The sequence below is a fragment of the Phaseolus vulgaris genome, chromosome 6, assembly GCF_000499845.2.
Source record: "Phaseolus vulgaris cultivar G19833 chromosome 6, P. vulgaris v2.0, whole genome shotgun sequence".
NCBI classification, from domain to species: domain Eukaryota; kingdom Viridiplantae; phylum Streptophyta; class Magnoliopsida; order Fabales; family Fabaceae; genus Phaseolus; species Phaseolus vulgaris.
The window spans coordinates 4,264,759-4,285,227 of NC_023754.2; the positions used below are offsets into that span (position 1 = coordinate 4,264,759).

General features: G+C 32.6%; 3 protein-coding genes across 15 annotated transcripts; all 3 read right to left on the reverse strand.

Annotated features, from left to right (window-relative positions):
* Window positions 1–1,724: 1,724 nt before the first annotated feature.
* LOC137830967 (uncharacterized) lies at window positions 1,725–4,774 on the reverse strand. 9 transcript variants are annotated; one of them, XM_068638412.1, is made up of 6 exons: window positions 4,612–4,747; window positions 4,274–4,339; window positions 3,967–4,034; window positions 2,908–3,444; window positions 2,701–2,817; window positions 1,725–2,617 (listed from the first exon to the last, which is right to left on the reverse strand). In XM_068638412.1, exons 4-6 carry the CDS (start codon window positions 2,950–2,952, stop codon window positions 1,892–1,894), a joined length of 888 nt encoding a protein of 295 aa, XP_068494513.1. In that variant the 5' UTR covers window positions 2,953–3,444; window positions 3,967–4,034; window positions 4,274–4,339; window positions 4,612–4,747; the 3' UTR covers window positions 1,725–1,891. The 9 variants fall into 9 exon arrangements, with proteins under 9 accessions (XP_068494513.1, XP_068494514.1, XP_068494509.1 ...); XM_068638413.1 differs by having other exon boundaries at window positions 4,274–4,363; window positions 4,612–4,742; XM_068638408.1 differs by having other exon boundaries at window positions 2,908–3,589; window positions 4,274–4,363; window positions 4,612–4,742.
* On the reverse strand, window positions 2,974–3,603 carry LOC137833255 (DCD domain-containing protein NRP-A-like). The gene has a single exon (XM_068641616.1). It carries the CDS (start codon window positions 3,601–3,603, stop codon window positions 2,974–2,976), a length of 630 nt encoding a protein of 209 aa, XP_068497717.1.
* A 1,677-nt stretch (window positions 4,775–6,451) lies between the features above and the next one.
* On the reverse strand, window positions 6,452–12,382 carry LOC137830969 (uncharacterized). Of its 5 annotated transcripts, none has more exons than XM_068638417.1 (4): window positions 11,943–12,210; window positions 9,264–9,459; window positions 8,392–8,625; window positions 6,452–7,071 (listed from the first exon to the last, which is right to left on the reverse strand). In XM_068638417.1, exons 3-4 carry the CDS (start codon window positions 8,500–8,502, stop codon window positions 6,619–6,621), a joined length of 564 nt encoding a protein of 187 aa, XP_068494518.1. In that variant the 5' UTR covers window positions 8,503–8,625; window positions 9,264–9,459; window positions 11,943–12,210; the 3' UTR covers window positions 6,452–6,618. The 5 variants fall into 5 exon arrangements, with proteins under 5 accessions (XP_068494518.1, XP_068494520.1, XP_068494517.1 ...); XM_068638419.1 differs by having other exon boundaries at window positions 8,392–8,630; window positions 11,943–12,201; XM_068638416.1 differs by lacking the exon at window positions 9,264–9,459 and having other exon boundaries at window positions 8,392–8,630; window positions 11,943–12,382.
* Window positions 12,383–20,469: the final 8,087 nt, after the last annotated feature.

The following is a 20,469-nucleotide window of genomic DNA, read 5'->3' on the forward strand; positions in this document are numbered from 1 at the left end:
ATGTAAATTTTTGATAAATAAACTTTATACTGAGTTGCACTAAATACTTTTTAATATTTATTTTCAGTATGTGACTATTCTCGTGACAAAGTTTGAAAATATTTTGTTTAGTGAGCAATAAAATTCATTTTTTACAACATAAATAGTAAAACATGTCTATAAAAATTATTATTATTATTATGAAGAAGAAGAAGAATAAATTCCAATGTTTGTTATATTTTCTTTATGATACGGGAAACTGATGATAAACATTTTTAATTTTAAGTTTTTTAAAAATATATTTAATTTGCTTTCAATTTAAATATGCTTTCTATCAATATCTTAGAAAATTAATAAAATAATAGACATTTAAAAGTAGATTATATAAAATTTTATAAATGTGTTTGTTACATAAAAATGGCCCCTAACAAGGATTCTGTCCCTGGACCTATTATGTAGGACAGGAGTTATGATACTAATAACAAATAAAAGGGAGTTATTAGGAATATATAAAAACTTTTAAAAAGTATAATGGTGAGGAAGAAGTTAACATGTTGATGTGGCAAAAAATGTATATTACTCATTAAAAAAGTTATAATGGTAATGAATAGCATAACTCCTCTAAGAGACAAAATTGCATATTTTCATCATAATATTAACATTTCAAAAAATAAAAGAAAATAATAATAATAATAATAATAAATTAAAAAAAATAAAAATAAATATATATATATACGTATATCTTTAAATGTAATACAAACATATATTTAATAGATTTAATTAAATTTAATTATTTTTTATTAAATTTTTTTGTTTTATTGAATGTTCAAAAAAATTGTATTTTTTAATTGAGTCTTTACATTTAATTATAGTTGAGATGAGGTCATTGTTATTTTTTATAGTTATTGCACTACGAATATAATGTATAGTGTATATAGAACTAATTATCTTTATGAAAGAATTATTTCATTTTTTAAATTTTTTTAAAAATCAAAGAAATCATGTAGAGATCATGTCACTTTTCATGAAAAAAAATTAGATAAATAAAATTTAATTGAAAAATATATAAATTTTAAATATCAGTAGAAAGAACTTGTTTAATTGGAACTCAGTTAAATATATTCAAATTTATACAAAATTTAAAACTTAATTATGTTATTTTGGACTCCAATATGTCAAAATTTGGACACCTTTGCCCTATTTGATAGAGACAAAAAATATATACAGACGATAGAAAAAATGAAAATAAGTACACAAGAGAGTGAATGTTAAAAGTGTTTGATAAAAAGGAAATAGAGAATTTTTTTTGGTATCTTTTATTGAAATGTTTCTTCATGCACCCCATAAATGTTTTTCCTGCGCTCATCAATTTCGAAATTTAATTTTGATAATATAAAAGTGAATTCCATAAATTTAAACATTAAAAAGCAATGTGTTTCTGAAGGTGTAATCATTAGGTCTGATTAAAAACATTAAAACCTAATCTCCATTTACCTGTCAACCGTTCTGGTCATGAACACATTGGCAAAGTAATACATTTTTTAAGACAAAAATACTGAAAATTATACAGGGTATCCACATTCATACAGGGTGTCCAAACATATCCTACAGAAATTATATGCTTGCAAAGCATAACATCCTGACTTTAAAAAATCATTTCAAATGTTGCTTGTTTATCTTCCTATCTGCCGAAGCAGCACATGCCAATAAGCCATAAGACAAATTGTGAAAAGTTACAAAGCAACTGGTGTCTGCAAGGGAAATTGTCATTAACTATTAATGTCACTTTGCACATCAAATCTCAAACACAGTGAATAAATGACACTTTCCAATTCAGAGTTTTAGTCACCATAATAGATTTTAGCCTTAAGTAACAGATTATAAAGGAAGATTTCAGAAGTGCTTGTTTGATTTAGCGAAGTGAATATGAAGGACCAGCAAAAGAGTAACGGGATGAAACTGGCACAGCAGAAGCTTCCAAACTGTCCTGATAGTGCTGCATCCGATTGTATTCAGACAAAGCATCAGCAGCAGAATATGTTGAGTGAAGCCTATCTTGAACAGCCTCTCTCCTTTGCAAACTCTCACTTTGAATCAAGGTTCTTCCCCCTGCCAAATAAGAGCCTGAAGAGATTTCCTCTCTAGGTGAAAAACAAGGATCCCTTGGTGAAGCACCATAGTGATACGGGTCATAAGGATCATCTGCATGTTCAGAAATTCCACCATGCAAATTGGTCTGATGCTCACTCTCATTCAAATGACGATTATTTACATGAAGACTTTCTCTGTGGGAAGGGGCAATTGTACTGTACAGAGGGTCCACATGATGACGGTGTTCTCTTTCATAATCCCTCTCATAAGGATCCCGTGTAGGATTAACTTGGGAGGATGGTATCACATTCCTTCGGTCTCCTTGGAGACCATAAGCTCGGTAACTCTTCTCAGTAAGAAATAAATCACGAGGAATTTCCTCTTGCCGTTCAATTAGGGGATCACCTTCCCTGTGCAAATGGGACCATAATCCCCTAACATCATCAAGAGTCTTCCTATCACGAAATGTTGCTTTTGGAGGTGAGCAAACAGGCTGCAAGCCTGAACGAACATCGACTGGTCGGAAAAGTTCAGTGAGCTTCCTAACCTGAAACGTGACATTTGAATATATCAACGGTGAAGAATAAAAGAAACTGAAACTAGCCCACCAGAGGCATATTTGGTTCTCACTTGTCGAGGAGTAAGTTCTGTTTTAAACTTGTGTTTATCATTGTAATTTTCCTTGATCGCCTTCTTGAAAATGCTTTCTGGTAGTGGGAAACAATCAGAAACAACATTGAACCGCACCTGAAGGTTGCACCATCAGCACATGACTCATAATAAACAAAGACAGTATTGGGACAAATTAGATAGGAAAAGTAGATGAGAGCAAGTAACCTGAGCAGGAAAGCTACCACCAAAAGCTCGGGGTTCGAGTTTCATACCACCAGAAGATGAAGCTTTTTAAATCCCATACAACAGCCTCAGATCAAAATCATAAAGAAAAAGCTTAGTTCCAGGCTTGATACTTAGAACAATGTCTTTCTTAATAGCTGAAACACCCATGACGCGATAGTGGAAACAGTCAGGTTTTGTCTTCCCACTACACATAAAGATGAAACCAGCAAGTTTTTGTCTCTGTTTTTCACTGGAATTGGTATTGTCTGCACCACTATGATTATTTTTGTTTATTCTACTCCCAGCACCTTGGTCAGACCCTGTATTCTTCTGCTTCTGTTCACTCTTATCCACCTTAATGATCTTATTATTTTCAGCCCGATGGCTCTTCTCAATAGGACTTCTTTCATTAATGATGCTCCTATGTTGACCTGCCTTCTCGTTATTCCTTTCATTCTCTTCACTCTTGTCTTTTGGCAGTTCATCACTATTGCCCATTACTTTTTTGTTCTTTCTAAGCCTTCTCTTTTTCCCAATCTGTTGAAAACCTTTATTTATCATGGCTTTTAACTTAGCATCCTTGATTTTCTTATCAATTTTAGATTTAGCCGATCGTGGAGTATTCTTGTTTTTCTGCTGTGGTTTACTAGATCCTTCAGCAGGATTAGTTTCCTTATTTTTCCTGTTTTGTCCCATATTACACAGTACTAAATTACACAAATTTCAAAATGGTAAATGTTACTGAAACCAGTAACAAAAAGCATCAGCAATTCAATTAAGAGGCTAAGATTGAAGAAGAAAAAAAGGGAGGTGTCAAAATAATCTCTTGATATTTTTAAATCAGAAAAAGTATTTTTTGGTTGATTTTTTAATTTTGAAAATATTTTTAGATTTTATATTTTTACTTATGTTTTATTTTTTATTTTATCAAAACATTCACTTTTAAAAATGCGATGCAAATATAAAGAGGACTGTACAGATGGTACCCATGCATTAAAATGGGTGGCATGGTGTTTTTCGAATTTATAATTCTAAATCAAACAAATCAGTGGGTCTCACTTTGTTTTTGAAATTGGTACCAAATGGTGCAGTGATAGAGCAGCACAAGTAAGAACTCTAACTAATCCCTACAAAACAGATAGCAAGGGTATGCCCATTCAAAACAGATGTAAACAGATAGCATTAAGAGCACATGCATTGGGAGTGAGGGGAGGTTGAAAGGTGAAACGAGAATAGTGTGAGATTATGTGAGTGTTAGGTGAGTGGGAGTGTGTGAGAGAAAACAGTGAAGGTATATAAATTCTCAAAAACAAAAACGAAATACAAATGTAAAATAAAATCATAGTTTTTAATAGAGACATGCCACCTCACAGAACTCAACCACCTTCTCTTCCCCAGAAACAGAGACATGTCAGCTGCTTCTTCTACCACCCTAGGCAAGGACAGAAACGAAACCCTAATTCCACTCAAATACTCAAACAAACAAAAATCCAAAATTAGCAGAAAGCTCTGCAGGTAGCTTGCCAAAATATCTCCCGCAACTCAAAAACTTATTTTCTAGATATGCAAATCATCACGGTTTTGAAAATTGGAACCTCCAAAATCTAGTGAAATTCATCAAAGGTTCATGTTAACAAATTCAAATAGCAATTAATCATCTAAACCACAGGAATCCATAACAATTAGTTTTAAAATAGAGAGAACCTTCAAATGAGGGTGAAAACTCAGAGAGGATGGGTGGCGATTGAAACGTTCTCAACTATCCAAAAATCCTGTGTTTCTCCTTCCCATCCCTATATTCTATGCCCTCCTAAAACATTTAACTCATTTTGTTTTCCAGAAGACACTATCTTTATTTTATTAGTTATATAAAAATAATTTTATGTTGACATATCAAATATACTGATTCCAAGTACCAATTATTGTGTCATTATATAAAAAAAAAATATTATTAAAAAAATTATAATAAAATATGAAAACTAGAACAAAATTAATATATTAATAATTTTTTTATAAAAATAAACTAGATGAAAATATTATACTAAAAATATATAAATAAATTATTAATTATTTTGTTTATGTATAGTTACTTTCCTACCAATAACTATCAAAATTAAGAATATCAACATATAATTGTTTTTATATAAGTAAATAAAATGCTATTATATTCTGTTCAGTACTTAATTAAGTAGTGTTAAGTAAAAGGAATTTGGAGATAAGTTAATTCGTTTTTATATTAGAAAATACAATTTAAAATATTAGAACTGGTAATACTTATTGTTATTGTTTATAATTATTTAGATATAATTATATTATTTAGATGTTAGTAATAAAAAATGTTAGTAAAAAACATTGTTATTGTTTATATTATTTAGATATAATTATTCGTTGAGTTAGATTTTTGAGAAAAATATAATAAACTAATTTTTATGATCAGTAAATTGTTGGATAAAAATTTCAAAGAATATTTGTTATGATAATTTATAATTTGTAGTGGTGTAAACATTTTTATTAATTTACAAATATATTTTTTTCAAAATTATATCTCTAAATAGCATGTTTGGCCTAAACATTTAAATTTTTCCTATAAAAGTAAATTATATTTCAAAATCAAATTTTTTTCCAAGAAAATAACATTGTGTAATTATTGATGTGGTACTTCTGTTTGAAAAAAAAAGTAGTCACAGGGACACCTCATGCTTATTTTATGAATACTTTCAACTTAATTAAACTAAAATATTTAAGAGTAATTAAATTTTATTATTATTTAAAAAAAAGTATAAATAAGTGTAATTTACTCAAATGAGTTTGTTAGTATTTATTTTATATAGACATTGATTTAGTAATTAAAAATATTTATTATCCTTGTAATTGATGAATCTTAAAAATATTACTATATACATAATTAATAACTTAAATTTTGAAATATATAATAAATATTCAATTTTTTTGTCATTTTTTTTAATATTCTCTTTGTTTTCTTGAATCACCTTTGTCTCAATATGCTTTCATAATCAAGTACATAAATAGTGCTATGCAAACTTCAAGAAAACAAATTACACTGTAAAAGTTATTTGAATTTAATTGAATTTTGAAATATAATTAATAATATTTTGTGCAATAAATAAAGCGAACAAAAAACAAAAAAATATATTATAAATTCATAAATGTTATTTAATGCATGTGAAATTAGTGATTATTTCTTGTGATTTTGGATCTTTGAAAAAATATTTAATTTAATATATTTTATATAAATGCATTTTCTATACTTTTTTTAGTTAATTTTAAAAACTACAAATATTTTATATAAATATCAATATTTATATATCTATTGAACTCTGAACCCTATACAACCTATATTGAATATGTCAAAAAGATGAAGTAAATTCTTGTAATAGTGTGAGGACCCAATTTAGTTCACAGCTGAATAAGTGCAAACCCTTTAGCCTCCAGTGACAGTTAAACCAGGAGTTATCCAATTGCATGCATGGATTTGAAAGATAATTCTTAGTTATAATTTTCCCAAATTACTAGCCCAAAAATATAGCAACATGAATTGTCTTAGTTTCATTAACAAGAAACATGTTTGTCTATCTTCCTATCCATTAAAACAATATATGGTAACTGATAAACCTTAACTAGCCACGAGACCAAACCAGTAATCACCAATTGATATTAAAGTGATAGCCACAAAATCTTGAGTGACTCAACTCAGTCCAGATAAACCTTGACATCAATCCCATTATCAATAAGCGATTGAACTACAGCTCTGATTTTCCCTTCAAACTTGTCCCTTTCCCTTGGAGTATAGGAAGCAGTGTAAACATCAGCTTCTCTTGCTCTTTCAGATAAAATCTTACCGATGGATATGCATGCTGGTATGTCTGAACGAGACCTGAGAACAGCTTTTATGTCCTTGGAGTTGGTACCAGCAACTGCAACCTGTTTGCTTGTCATTCTGTGAGTGAGTGAAGCTGATACAAAGCGTTTTGAGATAAACACATCAAGTGTAAACGGCTCCATGTAGGCAATCGTTCTTTGTTTGAAAGATATGTGCTTGTGTGGATTCTTTGACTTCTTCCCTTTTTGGTATGTGTAAGGTCTGCTATTGTCATCATCAAGGAAATCCTCTACCCCAAAAAAGCTTCTAGGTGCCATGTGCGTCTGTACAAAAGAAATGAACTAAAAATGAGTATTAATACTACACAAATGATTCACCTCAAATTGGCATTTCAGGCCTGTTAAACTTTATGTTTCATTTGGATAAAATTCACACTAGCTACTTGGTATGGTAACTTTGCACATAAAGTGCTACGTGTCCTGTTGAAAGGCATAGTTACATAATGCACTGCAAAACAATGCTAGGTAGTTGATATTAAAGTTGTCAAACCAGAGAGTTTACAAAAATTCACATAGCTTTAGTAAACTCAATCAAGTAGATTCGACTCGTACAAGTTTAACCAACCTAATATAAAAGATAATATTAAAATAATTCAATATTTTCACCTTGTAATAAAGAAAAGTAGCAAATCACAATAATAAGGTATCATAATACATTAGTACTATATAAGATTAAACAATATAGATGACTAAATCATATATAAATTCATAAAAGCATAAGTTCCTAATGTGAAAACAATTCAGTCGTAATTTCTTCAAATAATTTGAGTCCAGTAGTAAATTAGTCGTTGTGGAGGTAAAAGTTAGACAGAAATTACATTTGATCTCAAAATTGTTAACACGAGTTTACCCAAATTTACTCAAAAAAGAATTTAATAGCAAGTTAATCTATCTAGGATTGTAAACTCTATAGAGTTTACAACTATGGTTGATTTGATACAGTACATGTATATGTGGGATCAATGAATCCACACAAGTGCTTAATAATCTCTAACTAACCGCTGTGTAACATAAATCCTTTTCCCACTATCAACCAATGCCCCTCACAATCTTTAACTGCTGCACTACAATTTAAAACGAGAACCCTTTAATATCACACAATAATATCATCTGTTATACTAAACCTAAATTACTGAATTTTATTCCTCCTGTAGTATACCTTCCAAACTTTATTTCTTCTATTAAACTTAGGCTCATTCCTAACTCTATTTAAAAGCTAAAAAAATTATTTAATTATCACTGGCAAACTTAACCCTTACAACTTTATAAGCTTCAGGATTTCCTTCTTCGTTTGAAAGGAATTATTTCATTTAGAGGAGTAATGTCCATCACATCATATTACTTGAAACAACATGAAAATGAAGAGTTTCATCATCATTTGTTTTCGACATATATTTAACTGGTTTCCCCCAAATGTGGTATTCAATAATGTCTTCTTATTTATAAACCAATGAAGTTGCCCCCAAAGTTGGACACTTGTATCAAGATTAAACCAAATTCTACTATTTATTAAACAGACAAAAAGGAAATTCTACAGAAAAATAATTTAAATCATGCTTTGAAAGGAGATATAAGAGACTTTACCTGTCCATTGTGGAAAAAGCACGAAGCCACACGAATCCAAGGCAAAACTCTGTTTCCTTCAAAAGCATAAGCACTGGTTCTGCAAATTCTGCCAATTGCTTGTTTCAACATGTTTCCCTGAACCCTATAATAACTCCTCTTAACTGCCTATGGAGTACAGGATTGTGTTGGTGTCTTCTTAGGTCGTTTTGAGTTTCCACGGTCTCTCAATGCTCCCCCGTACCGCTTCAAAGACTGGACTACAAAGTAGTGGGTTGGGCCATATTAGAGTTATTTGTGTCTTTATCTAACATAGGTTCCCAGGAATGTCATTTTTCTAAAAATAAACCAAACATTCTCAACTTAAAATTCCTGGGAAGATAAAAGCTATTCTCAAATAAAAAAGTACCAAATTAAAATTATCCTACCAAAGTAGTAATAATATATATATATATATATATATATAATTATTTAAAAAAGTTACAATATATGTTAAAAATTATAAAAAAAAAAACTTTTAAGAGTCACTTGGACTTGGTTAGACCCTCATATGGGTTTTGCCCCTTTCAACTCCAGCCTTCTAGTCATTTCAGTCACTAAATTCCAAAGTGCACAGGAACACCTGATAGGCACTTGGAGAACCCTCCCTTTAAAGACTATCTGTTAAGAGGGTAGAACCAAAACTGACAAGTACTCCACCGAAAACCCATGCTACTCAATGGGAAAATGGCTTGCTTAAATTAAGGAAAATGCAAAACTACCCACCAAAAGAATTGAAACCTTGCTTTTGAAATCACCAACGGAATTACTTAACACTGAACCATGACATTTAATAAATATGTGATAATAATAATAATAATAATAAATATTCATAATTTTAGTCATAATGTCACCTTTGCAGTCCATGTGGATCAACAAGTTTACTAGTGAACCATTTTGACCAATTAATCTAATACCCTCAACTGAGTTGATAATCAACCCCGTCAATATAATACTGTCCATTCAGCCACCCCAGCACCCTCCTCACAGAACCCAACCACCTTCTCTTCTCCCAAAAACAGAGACATGCCAGCTGCTTCTTCTACAACCCTAGGCAAGGACAGAAAGGAAACCCTAATTTCACTCAAATATTCAAACAAACAAAAACCCAAAATTAGCAGATTTCTGCAGTTAGATTATCCACATAAATAGTAAAAGGCAGACAAGAAGTAATACATGCCAAAATATCTCCTGCATCTCAAAAAACCTATTTTCTAGATATGCAAATCATCAAGGTTTTGAAAATTGGAACCTCCAAAATCTACTTAAATTCATCAAATTAAGGTTCATGTGTTCCTCAACCAACAAATTCAAAGAGCAATTAATCATCTAAACCACACCACAGGCAACTATGAACTTACAATCGATAACAATTAGTTGTAGAAGTAGAGAGAGAACCTGAAAGAGAGAGATCAATTGAAGCATAGAATGAAAACCCAAGCAGAGAGGGATGTGCCTCAACTACCCAAAATCAAAATCTGAGTTTCTCCTTCGAATCCCTATGGAAAATGTTTATTAACACCCTCTGTGCCTTACACACTATTGACACTGTGCACGTGGCTCTGAATGGTGATGTGGCAAAGTCTATTATTGTAAAATCATGAATGGTGATCTGGCAAGGATAATTTTGTAACATTTGTAAATTATTGCTGGGGTAATTTTTGGGGAAGGTTTTTGAGAGGGATAAAATTTGGCTTTGAGAGAGCGCCCCGGAGTAGGGTTTGAGAACGGCGCGAGATGTTGGACTTTGTAATGACGGCGGTGTTGGAATCGGGCGGTTGCTGGTGCGGGAGTGTTAGAATGGAATGTACGTGGGAGGGTAAGCGACGGTGTTAGAACGAAGAAACCATGTTCGCGGATATGTAAAGTCAGAGGGTTTAAGTTTTTTGTCGAAGGGTTTAGGGTGTTCATCGGAGGGTAAGCGGCACGGCAGCGAGGAGCGGCACAGTGCAGAAGATGAGATGACAGTATGGAACCAGGTAAAGAAACCCTAAAATCTTAATGAAACACACCGTTTTGGGGCTTTTTTTCACAACTCGCTGACTTGAACTCGCGAGTTTGACTAAGTCTGCTCCGAAGTCTACTATTATACCAAAAGAAAAGTGGATAAATTGCACACAATTCTCATAGATGATTAATTAATCCTGAGAAGATATTCAAACTCTGACAGAGGTGAATCAATCTTGTAATGTGGGACTGCAACTAATTTCTTATTTCATTAGCATGACCAAAACAGATTGCAAGTTGAGACACCTTTTAATGAATTGATTCTCTTGTTGTAGTTGATGCTCTTGAAAAAATCAACAAATTAGAATGTAGTAAAGAAAGACAAGAATGTCCAAACAAGGACAAGAAGGTTAAGAGGACTAATTAATTACTGAGGAAAGAACAAGTTTTGGCAATAATGAAACTAAACATTGTGATAATATAAACCTAAAACAATTATAGTTTGGATTTTGAAGGGAGAAAAACCTCCTCAGGGCAGATATGTTGGCTCTAGAATACAGGAACTGAGACTAATTATTGAACTCAACTATCAAAAACTTGAATACTCAAAATCATCAAGCACAGACATGTCAAGAAACTCAAGAAAAATATATTTTTTTCAAAAAATAAAACAAAACTTGAAAGGGAGAATAGTTCTGTCGGTGTTGAATAAGAGTAAGTTCTCTTAAAATAAAAAGGACTCAAAAAGACATCATAAAATTCTCCTAACAAAGTCTTTTTTCTCTAAATATTAATGACAAAAAATAATCCTTAAACTCATCATACTATTTAAGTTGCCACATTTTTTTTCCATATAACTTACAAAACTCAGCCATTCAACCAAACAACCAAAACGATATGAATCAAATGAAAGAAGAGCGGAACAAACTAAGAGAGTAACTTGCAACCAGCAACATAGGGTCACGCTAACAGGAACATCACCCTTCAATTTTTTCTTACCACCATATACATTTTGTATAAAACCGCAATGTCAGAAACTCGAAATTCTTGAAACTTTAGCATAACTATTTCTTGATCACAATTAATTGTTTCACATATTATGCAGGAAACATATCAAGTTCATTACTGTAGTGTGGCACATTTACGTAGGAGAAATGTCAGGGAGTTAGACAGGTGGAATATTCGGTTGGTGTTCTTCATTGTTATTCAACATGTATTTGCTAAGAATTGACAAATGAGACAACTAAAATTCAAAATTGCTAGATTTTCCATTCTTGGGTTGCTTCAAACCATTATAATGCAACAACCACAGACTGTGTAATAATTAAACACATGGTTCCAAAAATTTTATAACCAAATCTCATTCATAAAAATCGTCCCATTCCATTCATAACACTCCATTATCTCTAATCCAACAAAACAGAACCCTAAATCTAGCAAACACAATCAAACCAAACCCATTCAATCAAACCCACAACTGCCACCCCCAACGAAACACACACACCCCATGCAAATCCACCACCGAAGTTCACCCACAAAAAACCAACAACACAACATCAATCTTTACATCAACAAAAAAATGTTACCTTTACTTGAACGTCTTCCACGATCTCGCTACCCTTAATGTCTCAGCCATCAAACCTTCCAAAAACCATCCCGGACCGTCACCAACAACCCCGCGTCTCACGAAAAGTCCACTGCTTACGACACACACCCCAACCAAACGAGATGACACTGAAGGGGAAGCTACAATGGGGAACAGAGGGAACGATAATCACTGGAGAACGGTGACACTACCGCCAACACCAAGAGCACCGTCCACTTGAAAAGGGGAGAAGAAGGAACAGCACAAGCCAAAATGCCAAATAAATCAAATAAATTAATTGTGAGCCCACACGATTTTCACTTCAATTGCCACGTCATCCGCTTATGCCACGTCATCCGCTTATGCCACGTCATCCGCTTATGCCACGTCATGCCAGCTGGAGTTTGTCAAATGTGTGTTAGTTGACAAAAAGGTATCAACATATCAGGATCCCATCCCTATTCTATCCCTCCTACAATATTTAATTCAATTTTGTTTTTCAGGTATTAATATGCTTATTTGTTCATCAAAAGATTTTGATATTTTTATTTTAGTTATAAAACTATTGTTAATTATTTTCTTTATCTATAGCCAATTGCTCACAAATAATTTTCAAAATTAAGAATATCACAGATAACTTTTTATATAAATAAATAAAAATGCTAATATGTTCTATTCACCACTTATTAAGAAAAATGTTGTAATTTTAAGTCAAAGGAATTTAAAGATAAGTTTGTTTCTATATATTAGAAAAATACAATTTAAAAATATTATAATTTGTAACCCAAATCTGCTCCAAGAAAGAATACTTCCCTCAACCAATCTGCTCTTGAGGTTTTGGTAACTCTCAAATGAAATATGTCAAAACAAACCACTCTTTCTTAAAGCCAATACACCACAAAACTTAAAGAACAAGAAAAGGCTATAGCAAAAGGAATACAAGATATATGACAAACTCAAAGAATAGTGAAGAAAAGACAATCAAGAAAAATAAGGTACTCAATTAAAAGATAGCACACAAAAGGAACCTAGAGAAAAGTACTAGAATAGATGAAAAAAACAAAAACAAAACTACTGGAATTTTTTGCAAACTCTGCGTGAATTTACATATTTATCTGGAACTGAAGAAAGCAAACTGGATTATGAAATTTAAACCAATGAAATTTCAAGATCTTATCTCAACAATGGCACTGGAATCACACAAAAATAGTGCGCCAATTAATTTTGATAAATTTTGCAAAATTACTGCCAGTTTACCGTATTTTTTGTGCCAGAATTACACACTAGACGTATTTCATTTATCATTTTTTTTGTACTTGGAATTTTGATACACTTCTTTTTTCTATTTTTTTGTAACACTCTCAAGAACTCAAATCCAGAATTTCATAATTTTCCAGTAATCACAGAAAATGTAATAAATCGAAACAGTCAGCACATTTTCAAGAAAACAGAGGAAACCTGATTGGAATGAAAAACAAAATTAAGAACTTCAAAAGACATAATTGAATTGATGTTTCAAGAACTTGTATAGATATAAAATACAAGTAAGAACCCAAATCTAAAAAGAAAAAGCACCAAAGGATCAAGAAAACAAACACATAAAACTGCACTCAAATAAAAAAATCAAGAAACCAAAATCATCAACAAAATGACTACATAGAATTGATAACATTTTTGGAGAAACATGACTTTGACAAAACTTATAGAGATTCAAAAATCAAAATGACACAAACACAATGTATTAAGAACAAGAAAACAGAAAGAAATGCCCAAAATAAACCTAAAAACAGAATGGTAAAGACAAGAATGTAAAGTTCTTGAATTAAAAGTGCCAAAACAACTCAAACACACACAAGAACACACCTAAGACTCATGATACCACATGATATGATTCCAAGAACATGGTAGGAATATGATATGAACATGTGATGGATTCAACTAGAGTTGGAATATGATTAGACACTTTTTAAGAATTGGATCAATGTTCTTAATCATTCAAGAACTCACCAAATCACAAGAACCAAGCCAAACTCACACAAAAACCCATTTTTGGACATATGAATCGATTGAAACAAAGGAAAACACAAAAGCATTGATTGAAACTCCAAGAAACACAATTAAAATCATAAGAACAGCAAACTAAAGCAAACTATCGAACATAAACACAAACTAAACAAGTTTTACAGATTGAATACACAAGAGACAACAAAGACATGTTTTAAAGTTTGTTTTGGAATGGAAATGGAAGAAGAATATGAAAAGGACAAGGAAACTTATGTGGTTGGAGCTCTTGGAAATGTGCATGCCACTTGAAGGATGGTTGGCTTCAAGATGAGTGTTGTTGCCGCCACTTGAGAGACCAAGAATTCACTCAAGATAAGACTAGAAGAGAAGAAGACACAAGTCTCTCTCAATCACTCACCAATTTGGTAGAGGTTCATTACTCACAAAATCAATCTTATTATTTAAAAGATCTAAGCCTTCCTTTTATAATGAGGAGGACTTGTCACAAGTACAAGAAAAGCTTATAAGAGAAACTTTGAAAGGTTACCTTCTAACTCTTTCTATTCTAGCGCCTAAAGGAGTGTGAAGAGACACCTTTCTAGATCTTTCCTAAAACTAGCACCTAAAGGTGTTATACAATGGAGGTGTCTTAGGTTTCCCTCTTTAGCACCTTCCTAAACACTACTCTATATGTTTTACAATTTTATACAAAAGAAACTATAAAAAGAGAAAACATTTGAAGCCTACTACCTAACTCCTTAGCTTTTCTCCTTGTAATCCTTTGAGATATAAAGGATAATGAGCTAATGTGTCTTTGAGAATCTTGAACTTCAACCTCATTCTCTTCTTCTTCTTGATCTCCATCATTGGAGTTGTGCTGCTTTTTGGGTTTGGATTTGGATTAGGTTGTTTAGAATCTTTGTTAAGATCAGTCCTTGATTCCTAAACAAAGCTTGATCAATCATTTTTAAAGAACAAAGTGTTTTTCCATGCAAAGGGAAAACAACCGGTTGAATTGTCGAGACAATCTGTTGTTTGTCACTTAGTTGGCAATGAGGTTTTGAAACTGTTTTTTGAATTGGTTATGTAACTACTTGACTCATTCAACCGGTTAAATAGTGGTTTCAACTGGTTAAATGTGTGTTGTCATAACAGTTTTTTGAAAACATGTATTAACTGTTTTAAATGAGATCAAAACTGATTTGACTCTTTTATGTTGCCTTAAACGGCTAGATTTCAAATGCTATAAATATATCCTTCTTTCAAATGTTTTATACAGAAATTTCACACTCTGATTTGAGATCAAAAAGAGAAATTACAAACTATTTGTGAAAGAAGTTTTCTAAGTTTAGCAAGATTGCTTTTAAGCTTTATTGTGGTGCAAGAACTGGTCATAGGGCTTCTGGTTTTCTGTAATTCCAGGTGTTTTCTACCCTTACTTAGTTTCTTGTAATTGTATTATGATATCGAAGACGTGTTTGTAAAATCCTGTACAGTGGGATTGTAGCTTGAGGTGTGAAGTGTTGCAAAAAGGGTGAGTAGGCTTTGTGGGATTCAAAGTCACCTCTTTGTGGTGTGTTGTTGTAATCTGTGATTGATTATATAGTGAAATACTCATAGGTTGTTCTGAGGAATGGATGTAGTTCAGGGTTGAGTGAACTAGTATAATTTGTTTGTGTGAATCTCCCTGTCTCTTAACTCTCATAACTGTTTGTGTAAATTTATTTTCTGCTGCTGCTATAAACAACCGGTTAAAATGTATTTTTAACCGGTGAAAATTCTGAAACAGTTTTCTGAATCTTTGTTTAATTGTCTTCCTTAGTTGTTTATCTGTGATTGATTGATAAAGATTCATTCTTAATAAAATATTTGTGAAAAGCTTTTATAAAAAAATCACCCCCCTTTTGTTTTAGCCATCAATTCTAACAGAGACAAGGTACCAAATGATAAAAAAGTTCGTGTTGACCCTCTTCCACGCATCCCGAAGGCTCGGACCATACTTCCAAAACTACGACATTAGCATCAAGACAGACTGTTTGATTACCTGGGTTCTCTGAAAACCCGAGCTTGTCGATCGTATGATTGTGTGGTCCATAGAAATCTATACAATTTTTGCAAGACTAAGAAGAAGAAAAATACTCTACAATCTCTTCATTAAGGTGTCATCTTCTTCTATCTTATTAACCAAAAATTTTGAGGTTGGATGGTTTCCCTCAAGCTACAATTGTTCCTTGACTCTTTTGTTTCTGAAGTTCTTGTATTGAAATTAGATAGTGTTTGTGATTTCTCAAAATCAGTAAGGTATTGCTTGTGGTTTGGATCATTTTTGTAGGATTCTAGAGTGATAAACTTGTGAGTCCTGTTTTGTAAAGATTTTTGTTTTTGTTTTAGTTGGTGTAGCTGGGAAACTATATATAAGTCTTGAGGAAGAGTGAACTAGTATAAAATTTTGTGTGATTTTCTTTGTCTTTTTTTTTTTTACATTTCTGTATGCAAATCCGTAAGTGATATGTTCAAAAATTTAATTGATTAATTTTTTGACTTGATAAAATCTAACTCGTTAAATTTTATGATTTCTACTGGTTAACAAAATTATCAATATGTTGTTTTATATTCTAATTTGTTATTTTTTTCTTAAAGAAATTCATTCTAAACCATATTCTAAAGAAATTTTTTAAAAGTTCATTCACCCCCCTTTTGAACTCGTCCTATATTTTTAATTAGATAGTCCCTTGTGATGACATTGATATCTTACTACGTATTGCTTGATGAATCGAGGCCTACACTTGAGGAGTTGTTAAACGTGTTTTGTACAATGTAATATTGCGTGGGATGCTAAAACGTGTTTTGGTTATTGATAGTTGTCGTTTTGCTGTCAAATTAATATGATTCTAGCGTAGACTTGTCTAACACTAGAGAGATGATAATATAGTTGTGGTCAGATGACCCCAAGTCGTCTCCCAACGAATCCAATAGTAATTTCAGTGAATAGAATTCAAAACCTATCTGCAAACAATGAAAATTAGCAATAATGGTAAAGAAATAGGGGTTGCGATCGCTTAGCAAGAAAATATAAATGATGATTTGAATCAGTAAAGAATGCAAATTGACTCCCAAGTTCTTCCACCAATGAATTCTTCACAGGCTCTCTAAAGATTATTCTTTTCTCAATCCTCAACAGAGCTAAACTAGATTGAACATGCGCCAAACCTAATTCAACTGAAGCTCACCAGTAAAGCATGCGTCTACCGGTTTAATCAATACCCACTTTGTTCCATGCGTATACTCCATGGGAATGCTTATCTCCTCTCTCTTGAATCATGCGCCCAAGAAATTAATTAGAACAATACGAACTAATTAAGAAACCAAAGTTTAAGATAAGGAAGACTCTCAATCATGCGTTCAAGTACAACCTCTCACAAAAACTAGTTTTCCAGGAGATTAGACAATAAAAACAACTGCTATAGAGAATTAAAAATAGAAACTTTTATTGATCAAAACCTCATAACTCAATGGGGAATCACAAAGGAATCAACCAAAAGGTTTAGCTTTCCATGCGGAGGCAAAAGAATTACAAATAAGAAAAGAAACTAAGAAAACCCTATGAAACTCTCTCCCTTTCTACTTGATGCTTGTGTCCTTTTATAAGGCTTTTCTGCTCCAAGGATTTTGGGAAAATATTGCAATTTAGATTTTGTAAACAGTTTCCACTTTCCATAATTCTTTTTATTTTGCAGAAGATTTGCTTCCAATTCTGTTTCTGGAATCTTGTAGCTTTTATTTTCTCTTTCTTCTCCTCAGAATTTGTTTTCTGTTTTGATTCAAAGAAGCAACTTGGACTTTTGCATTTTTGGCCCATTCACAAGGGTAGATGCTTCAGATCATTTACCCTAAAAACACAAAATTAACAATAATAATATATAAGGCCCAAATAAACCCAATTATAAGAATATTAATTAAAACAATGGATTTATTTATTATTATAGTCCAATAATCTATGATTAAGGCTATTGAGTGTGAATAAATATATGCTCATCAGTTATATGAGTAGACCTTCGAGAATTGTGATAAGAGGTAATGACACAAATGATTGTTGAAGGTCTTCGTAACATTTCTTCTAGTTTGAAACATGGAAAACATGTTGTATTCTGCCAGCGGGTGGTAATTGCAACTTACAAGCAACCAAGAGAGTCCTCTAAATGATAGGAAATCGACCAAAGTATCGAAGGCTGAGCTTTTGGTTCTTGCAAACATGCACTGAGTATTGCCAATATGGTTGATGATTGACAAATATGAATTCACCTACTTGAAAGTCCAGTGTAGTTCTTCTTTTAATAGATTCTTCTTCAATTGTGATTGAATTCATTATGTTGGTGCAACAAATATTATAAGGATGGAAGATCAATGTGATCTAACTGATACTTGGTTATGGTAGGAGTGTTAGAGTTGTAGACAACTCAAAATGGTGTTATTCCAATGTTAGTTTGGAGGTGATGGAGGACCATCTGAGAGAACACATATTGGACCATTAACAAGGGCCATGACTAGAAGAATGAAGGAGAAAGAAGAACTTCAAAAGGCTTTCCTCTTGTGGAGAGTAAAATATTGACCTTGTCCAAACCTTGTAGCCTTGTAAATAATTGTAAAGAGTAGAGTAGGCATTTACATTGGGTATTGTATTTTGGCCAAGTAGTGTAGGATTTCTTTTGGGCTTTGTGTTTGGGCCAAGTTTATCTTAGGTTAAATAACCTAATCCTAATAGAGAAGTGAAACGCATAGGAAAATCTAGTTTGAATGTCAAGTTGTGGTTAGGGTTAGAAGCTTCGACACCAAGCTAGGGTATAAGATTTGGGTGCCAGGTTAGGATAAAAACCCTAGCTTGCTATGCAAGCTTTATATGGTGCCTAAGGTTAGGGTTTATAAGCTTCTTAGGCACCCAAGGTTAGGGTTTATGCTTCTTTGGCAAGCTTCCTCTCCTATAAATAGGAATGTATTTTACATGATTTTAAATTTTGAAATAAGTAATGATTTTAAGCCTTCTCTCTTAAGCTTTGAGCCTCCCACAACATTCTACTTCAATTCCATCGTCCACATTCATTTTATTCATAACTTCTTCATCTAATTCAGCTCCATCAACAAAGAATCATCAAAGGAAAATCAATGAGCCAAGTGCAACTCTATTAGGAAGGAATTGTTGTACCATAGTTCTGCCCATGTTAAGAATTTGAGCCCTTCTTTTTGGATTTTTCACAAAACATCGTAAATACATCTCAAGGCATTAAAAGCCTCAAATTGACCATCACTTTGAGGATGGTAAGATAAACTCATCGTTAATGTAATGCCGCTTAGTTCAAATAGGTGTTGTTAAAAGTGACTATTGAATACTCGATCATGATTTGAGACTATGGATTTTGAAAACCCATGGAGCTTCACGGTAACCTTGATGAAAACCTTTGCGATCTATTTGCTTGAATAATCAGTTTTCAAAGTGGAAAAGTGAGCATATTTGGACAATTTGTCGGTGACGACCATAATGATGGTAAATCCTTGTGAATGAGGAAGTCCCACAATGAAATCCAAAGCCACATTTTACCATATCTAGGCATGAATAATGAGCGGTTGTAAGAACCCTTGGGGAAAGGTTATGCTGGAGTTGGCTCTCTAGCATGTGAGACAATGCTAAACATGTTTTTTTATGTCTTTATACATTCCATGCCAAAAGAATTATGCTGATATCTGAGAAACTATTCGAGCAACACCAACATGGGCTCTTATAGGGGAGTCATGAAATTCATGCAAAACCTGTTGAATTATGTTATCCTGGGGAGGGATAGCTAATCATTTTTCAAGTGAAACAACTGGTTTTGGACAAAATAATTAGCATGGGGAGGTTAACCCTGATTACATGCTTGTACAATCGCTTTATAAGTATTGCCAGATTCAATTGCAGTTGCTAGCAAGGATTAAAGTCCCACTTAGGCTATGTTATACCCATGCAGAAGGATCTAGAAAGAGCATCAATACCTTCGTTCTTTTTCCTAGTTTGTATGCAATGGAAAAGTCACAACCAAGGAATTTATGGAGCCAGATTTGTTGTTGTGGTGTTTGGATAGTTTGGTCCAATAAGCATTTGATGCTTTTTTTGTTAGTTTTGAAAATGAACTCGTGGCCTAACAAATAATGTTTGAATTTGACAATGGCTATTATGATGGCATACAATAATCTAGTGTATGTCGATTGCTTTTGCATTATTGGAGATAGCTTCTTGCATAAATATGCAATAGGGTGGTGGTGTTGGCTCAAGATTGCCCCAATACCACTTCTCGAGGCATTTGTTTCAATAATGAAGATCTATGAGAAGTTTGAGAGTGCTAGGATAGGGGTTGTTGAGATCAATTGCTTCAAATGTTCAAAGACAACAATAGCTACATGGTCCCATTTGAATTACCTTTCTTCAAGAGTTAGAGGAGCAACGATACAAGCATACCCCTTAATAAATCTTCTATGATAATTGGTTTGGACCT